This window comes from Mustelus asterias, unplaced genomic scaffold (assembly GCF_964213995.1).
Source record: "Mustelus asterias unplaced genomic scaffold, sMusAst1.hap1.1 HAP1_SCAFFOLD_50, whole genome shotgun sequence".
NCBI lineage: Eukaryota > Metazoa > Chordata > Chondrichthyes > Carcharhiniformes > Triakidae > Mustelus > Mustelus asterias.
The window spans coordinates 1,981,420-1,989,036 of NW_027590123.1; the positions used below are offsets into that span (position 1 = coordinate 1,981,420).

Sequence of the window (7,617 nt, forward strand, 5' to 3'; positions counted from 1 at the left end):
GAGATGGCTGACATTTAAGGGGACAGTAAATTAATATAGGACAGAGATATGTCTCGTGTATGGTACCCAGATTAGATAAATTATTTATGTTCCTAGAATAAAATACATTTATTATTTCTTGCATTGTAATATAATGCTGCAGCGATGTTATACATTTCCAATCATAAAGTCATTACAGCACAGAAGGAATCCATTTGGTAACTCGAGTCCATGCTGACTCTCTGTATAACATTCCAGTCCCATTCCCACTCTCTATCCCCATTCTCCTGAAAGTTTATTTCCTTCAAGTACCAATCCACTTTCATTTTTAAATAGAATCCATAGATATGGATGGAGAGTTACAACTTTTTGGGAATGAAATAAGAAAGAATGTTCCATAGAAACTAGAATTGTCTGTTCTGAATTTCTATCCTGTACTGACACTGATGACTTTTGTAAACTCATTTTACAGGATATTGGAAGAGGAATCACAGGCTGAAATCTCAAACGTCACATCTAGATCTGACAGAGTCATATTCCTTGGGAGCTGAATATCATCGGCCATTGAATCTAGAAGGAGAAATTGTTGTCCAGTTTGTCAATTTGAAAAGATTTCAAGTGTCAGTGTGACTGGAAAAGCACCAACACACTGCCACACTCGAGTGAGAGTGTTCCAGTGCACTGACTGAAGAGCTTTAACCAGTTACACAGCCTGACTAAATATCACACCATTCACAGCGGGGAGAGATTGTACCCGTGTTCTGTGTGTGGACGAGGCTTCAACTGATTGTCCACCCAAGACAGAGGCAAGGACACCTGCACCATGGAGAAACCATGGAAATGTGGGGACTGTGGGAAGAGATACAGATACCCAAATGAGCTGGAAGCTCATCGGCGCAGCCACACTGGGGAGAGGCCGTTCACCTGCTCTCAGTGTGGGAAGGGATTCACTCAGTCATTCAACCTGCGGACACACCAGCGAGTTCACACTGGGGAGAGACCGTTCACGTGTTCTCAGTGTGGGGAGGGATTCAGTCATTTATCCACCCTGCGGAGGCACCAGCGAGTTCACACTGGGGAGAGGCCATTCACCTGCTCTCAGTGTGGGAAGGGATTCACTCACTCATCCAACCTGCAGACACATGAGCTCATTCATACTGGGGAGAGGCCATTCATCTGCCCTCAGTGTGGGAAGGGATTCACTCGGTCATCCCACCTGCAAACACACCAGCGAGTTCACACTGGGGAGAGGCCGTTCACCTGCTCTCAGTGTGGGAAGGAATTCTGTGATTCATCCCAACTGCGGACACACCAGCGAGTTCACACTGGGGAGAGGCCGTTCATCTGCTCTCAGTGTGGGAAGGGATTCACTCACTCATCCAACCTGCGAAGACACCAGCGAGTTCACACTGGGGAGAGGCCGTTCACCTGCTGTCAGTGTGGGAAGGGATTCTGTGATTCATCCAGCCTGCTGACACACCAGCGAGTTCACACTGGGGAGAGGCCGTTCACCTGCTGTCAGTGTGGGAAGGGATTCTGTGATTCATCCAGCCTGCGGACACACCAGCGAGTTCACACTGGGGAGAGGCCATTCACCTGCTCTGTGTGTGAGAAGAGATTCAGAGTTTCATCCCACCTGCTGAGACACCAACGAGTTCACGAGTGATTCCAGAGGTTGGATTCTGCTGTTATTGTTTCTGCTCTCAATTACATCCAGGACTGCATTTTGTTCATTCTCACAGTTAGTCAATGGGGAGGGTCGGAGGGTTTCTTTCTGCTGGACTGGCCGGTCTCATGACTTTGCCTCCAGTGGGCTGATGCTCTTTGTGTCTTGTTGCGAATACCTGGTTTCAAATTTCACACGGATCACAGAGTGACAGGATGTTAGGAAGTTCAGAGATATTTAGTCAGCATTTCTGTTTGGAACTCCCCCAAATGCCCATCCAAATTCCTTTGTAATTGTTTATTGTCTCCACTTCCTCCACCCTCGTAGGCAGCGAGTTCCAGGTCATTACCATTCGCTGCATCAAAATATTCTTCCTCACGTCCCCCCTTCCTCTCTGACCCAAAACCTTAAATCTGTGACCCCCTTGTCCTTGTCCCGTCAGCTAATGGGAACAGCTTTTCTTTGTCCACCTTATCTAAACCTGTCAGAATCTTGTCCACCTCTATCAAATCTCCCCTCAACCTCCTTTGCTCCAAGAGGAACAATCCCAGCCTGACATCGACAATAAAGAACAAACTCACAGAATATGTTAATACCTGAAATCAAATGGGAATGTTTAATTTCTGTTTTAAAGATATTGTGAATATATTGTCCTGGACAATAAAGGAATTGCAATAACTCACCTTGAGAGTGGTTGAATGGAATATATCAATCTGGTATCCACCCACAGTCTAGTGAAAGTTTGGAATGCGTAGCTGGAAATCGCTCCCTAACAGCACTGTGGGTGTACCTACACCTCAGGCATTGTAGCAGTTCAGGAAGGCAGTGTTGGGGTTGACCATCTCGCCAAGGCCATATCCACACCCCCACTTCTTGCCTTCAAACAACCGCACAACCTCAAACAGACCATTGTCCGCAGCAAACTACCCAGCCTTCAGGAGAACAGTGACCATGACACCACACAACCCTGCCACAGCAACCTCTGCAAGACGTGCCGGATCATCGACACAGATGCCATCATCTCACGTGAGAACACCATCCACCAGGTACACGGTACATACTCTTGCAATTCGGCCAACGTTGTCTACCTGATACGCTGCAAGAAAGGATGTCCCGAGGCATGGTACATTGGGGAAACTATGCAGACGTTGCGACAACGGATGAATGAACACCGCTCGACAATCACCAGGCAAGACTGTTCTCTTCCTGTTGGGGAGCACTTCAGCGGTCACGGGCATTCGGCCTCTGATATTCGGGTAAGCGTTCTCCAAGGCGGCCTTCGCGACACACGACAGCGCAGAGTCGCTGAGCAGAAACTGATAGCCAAGTTCCGCACACACGAGGACGGCCTCAACCGGGATATTGGGTTCATGTCACACTATTTGTAACTCCCACAGTTGCGTGGACCTGCAGAGTTTCACTGGCTGTCTTGTCTGGAGACAATACACATCTTTTTAGCCTGTCTTGATGCTCTCGCCATTCACATTGTTTTGTTTCGTAAAGACTTGATTAGTTGTAAGTATTCGCATTCCAACCATTATTCATGTAAATTGAGTCTGTGTCTTTATAAGCTCTGTTTGTGAACAGAATTCCCACTCACCTGAAGAAGGGGCTTAGAGCTCCGAAAGCTTGTGTGGCTTTTGCTACCAAATAAACCTGTTGGACTTTAACCTGGTGTTGTTAAACTTCTTACTGTGTTTACCCCAGTCCAACGCCGGCATCTCCACATTATATAACCTTACCATAACACTCCAACTTTTATACTCAATATTCCGATTTATAAAGGCCAATGTACCAAAGGCACTCTTTATGACCCTATCCACCTGTGACGTCACTTTTGGGGAATTCTGTCCCTGTATTCCCAGATCCCTCTGTTCAACTGCACTCTTCAGAGTCCTACCATTTACCCTGTACGTTCTTCTTTGGTTTGTCCTTCCAAAGTGCAATATCTCACACTTGTCTGCATTAAATTCCATTTACCATTTTTCAGCCCATTTTTCTAGTTGGTCCAAATCCGTCTGCAAGCTTTGAAAACCTTCCTCACTGTCCACTACACCTCCAAATTTGCTGATCCAATTTACCACATTATCAGCCAGATCATTGATATAGATGACAAACAACAATGGACCCAACACCGATCCCTGCGGCACACCACTAGTCACAGGCCTCCACACAGAGAAGCAATCCTCCACAACCACTCTCTAGCTTCTTCCATTGAGCCAGTGTCTAATCCAATTTACTACCTCCCCATGTATACGTAGTGACTGAACCTTCCTAACTAACTTCCCATGAGGGACCTTGTCAAAGGCCTTGCTGAAATCCAGGTAAACAACATCCACTGCCTTCCCTTCATCCACTTTCCTGGTAACCTCCTCGAAGAACTCTAATAGATTGGTTAAACATGACCTACCACGCACAAAACCATGTTGACTCTCCCTAATAAGTCCCTGTCTATCCAAATATTTGTAGATCCTATCCCTTATCACACCTTCCAATAACTTGCCCACCACCGACGTCAAACTTACTGGCCTATAATTTCCCAGATTTCTTTTGGAACCTTTTTTAAACAACAGAACCACATGAGCCACCCTCCAATCATCCGGCACCTCCCCCATGAATACTGACATTTTAAATATGTCTGCCAGGGCCCCTGCAAGTTCAACACTAGCTTCCCTCAAGGCCCGTGGGAATACCCTGTCCGGTCCTGGGGATTTATCCACTCTGATTTGCCTCAAGACAGCAAGCACCTCCTCCCCTTTAATCTGTAAAGGTTCCATGACCTCCCTACCTGTTTGCCCTATTTCCGTAGACTCCATGCCCGTTTCCTTAGTAAATACGGATGCAGAAAACCCATTTAATATCTCCCCCATTTCTTTCGGTTCCATACATAGCCGACCACTCTGATCTTCAAGAGGACCAGTTTTATCCCTCACTATCCTTTTGCTCCTAACATACCTATAGAAGCTCTTTGGATTTTCCTTCACTCTGCCTGCCAAAGCAACCTCAAGTCTTCTTTTAGCCCTCCTGATTTCCCTATTAAGTAGCTTCTTGCACTTTTTATACTCCTCAAGCATCTAATCTGTTCCTCTGCTGCCTGTACATTTCATACAACTCTCTCTTCCTCTTAATCAGTGTTACAATCTCCCTCGAGAACCAAGGTTCCTTATTCCTATTTACTTTGCCTTTAATCCTGACAGGAACATACAAACTCTGCACTCTCAAAATTTCTCGTTTGAAGGCCTCCCACTTTCCATTTACATCCTTACCAGAGAACAGCCTGTTGTGTTGAACATGATGCCAAATTGAACTATTCCTTTCTGCCTGCCCTTGGTCCATATTCCTCTATTCCTTGCATATTCATGTGCTTATTTAAAACCCCCTTAAATGCCCCTATCGTATCTGCCTCCACCACCACTCCGAGCAGCGCATTCCAGACACCTACCACTCTCTGTGTAAAAAAACTTACCTCTCACATCTCCTTTGAACTTTGCCCGTCTCACCTTCAGTGCATGCTCCCTGGTGTTAGACATATCAACTCTGAGGAAAAGATTCCATGTCTCTCATTTTATAGACTGCTATCAGGTCTCCCCTCACCCTCCGCCGCTATCGAGAAAACAACCCTTGTTTGTCAGTCGCTCATACCCTCCAATCCAGGCAGCATCCTGGGAAACCTCTTCTGCACCCTCATCAAAGCCTCTGCATCCTTTCTGTAATGTGGCGACCAGAATTGAACGCAATATTCTAAGTGCGGCCCAAACAAAGTTTTATAAAGCTGCAACATGGCATGCTGACTCTTGTACTCAATAAAGGCAAGCATGCCATATGCCTTCTTTACCGACTAAATATTTGTGTGGCTAATTTCAGGAAGCTATGGACTTGAACCCCAAGATCCCTCTGTACATTAACTATATACTTATCTTTAATATTTGATCTCCCAAAGTGCAGCACCTCACACTTGCCCGGATTAAAATCCATCTGCCATTTCTCCGCTCATATCTGCAGCTGATCTACATCCCACTGTATCCTTTGACAACCTTCTACACTATCTACAACTCCATCTAGCTTTGTGTCGTCTGCAAGCTTACTAACCCACCCATCCACGTTTTCATCCAAGTCATTGATATATATCACAAATAGCGCAGGTCCCAGTACAGATCCCTGCAGAACACCACTAGTCATGGACTTCCAGTCAGAAAAACACCCTCCACCACTACTCTCTGACTTCTATGGGCAAGTCAATTCTGAATCCAAGTGGCCAAGTCACCGTGAATCCCATGCATCTTAATCTTCTGGATGAGCCGACCATGAGGGACCTTGTCGAAAGCCTTCGAAAAATCCATGTTCACAACATCCACTGCTCTACCTTCATCGATCACCTTCGTCACCTCCTCGATAAAATCGATCCAGTCAGTAAGATGTTGACGGTGCTCCCACTGCAGTCCTGTGATGAAAATATAGACTGGTTGGTGAAATGTAGATAACAGGTAGAATTGATATCTAATGAGGACTTTATACTTTAGAATTGAATACAGGGCTCATTGTTACTAACGGGGAAAGAAGGGTTAAAACCCTTACCCAGAACCCTTTTCACACACACGTGGACATCTCTGAATCTGACGCACACCAAATGGAACGTTACACAAGGGGCTGGAATTCACTGGAATTTCTTAACAACCTTTCAATAGAAATGTCCTGGTACAGACTGTGACAAAGGACACAACAGACAGCAAGAACCAGGAGGAACCTTTAACCCAGAGAATGTTAATAACCTTGTTCAGGACACCGGTGCCAGGCACAGGAGGATCCCAGGAAAAACGGAACATTTAATTTCTGTCTGTTTCACAATTCTAAATGACTGATTCTTTAACAAAGGAATGTTTAAAAACAGCATTGTGATATTCCAAGGTCAATGTGTCTGGGAAAGGGACACACTGATGTGTTTTTATTTTAAACAGGAGGATCCATTGAAAAGCAGCTCTGGACGATACGAGCACCTCCTGACCTACTTTCAATTTATTTCAAATCACCCATCACTTTCTGTGGAATATTCTTTATTCTTCCCTGGGATGTGGACACTGCTGCCAAAGCCCCAGCACACGTTGCTCAGCTCCTAATTGCCCTTGAATGGAGTGACTTGCTCGGCCATTTCAGAGGGGCAGTTAAGAGTCACCCACATCGCTATGTGGGTCTGGATTCACATGTAGGCCAGACCGGGTAAGGATGGCAGATTTCCCTCCCGAATAGGGAGCATTAATAGGGTGAACTGGACAGGTTTTTACAACAATCGATGATAGTTTCATGGTCACCGTTACTGAGACTAACTTGATATAATTCCAGATTGATTCACTGAATTCAAATCCCACCAGCTGCCTGTCCCCAGATCTGTTGCTAGGTCTCTGCATTACTCGGCCAATGACACTCCCACTGTGAACCAGCTGTGGGAGCGGGAGCTGTGAACCAGCTGTGGGAGCGGGAGCTGTGAACCAGCTGTGGGAGCGGGAGCTGTGAACCAGCTGTGGGAGCGGGAGCTGTGAACCAGCTGTGGGAGCGGGAGCTGTGAACCAGCTGTGGGAGCGGGAGCTGTGAACCAGCTGTGGGAGCAGAAGCTGTGAACCAGCTGTGGGACTGGAAGCCTCGAGGATCATGAGGGACCAGGGCTGTTCCTAATGTTTAAATCCCTCAGCAAGAAGGCAGTGAAGCTCAGGCTTGGACTGAGGAGTTCCACAGTTTTGAGGCCTTAAAGGAAAGTTGGAGGGTTATTCAGCCAAAAGTTAATGAAAGGACCCCGATGAAATCTTGGAGAATAGCTGGAATACTGAGGAGAATTAAAGTGAATTCTGGGGAGCTTTGACGTACCTTCCATATGTTCACAGGAACAGAAGTGAATGAACCTTCAAGATATCGTTTAGAAGGGAAATCTTGGGGGTAGAAGTTAAAAAGTAGAACTGTGTTTATAACATAAGTCTTTCTAA

General features: G+C 46.0%; 1 protein-coding gene across 1 annotated transcript; it reads left to right on the forward strand.

Annotated features, from left to right (window-relative positions):
- The first annotated feature begins 762 nt into the window (after positions 1-762).
- LOC144483226 (uncharacterized) lies at positions 763-1,645 on the forward strand. Its single transcript, XM_078201997.1, has one exon. It carries the CDS (start codon positions 803-805, stop codon positions 1,643-1,645), a length of 843 nt encoding a protein of 280 aa, XP_078058123.1. The 5' UTR covers positions 763-802.
- Positions 1,646-7,617: the final 5,972 nt, after the last annotated feature.

What these genes read in the sequence shown, in the direction of transcription:
- LOC144483226 (XM_078201997.1), top strand. Translation starts at nt 803, where the DNA reads ATGGAGAAACCATGGAAATGTGGGGACTGTGGGAAGAGATACAGATAC.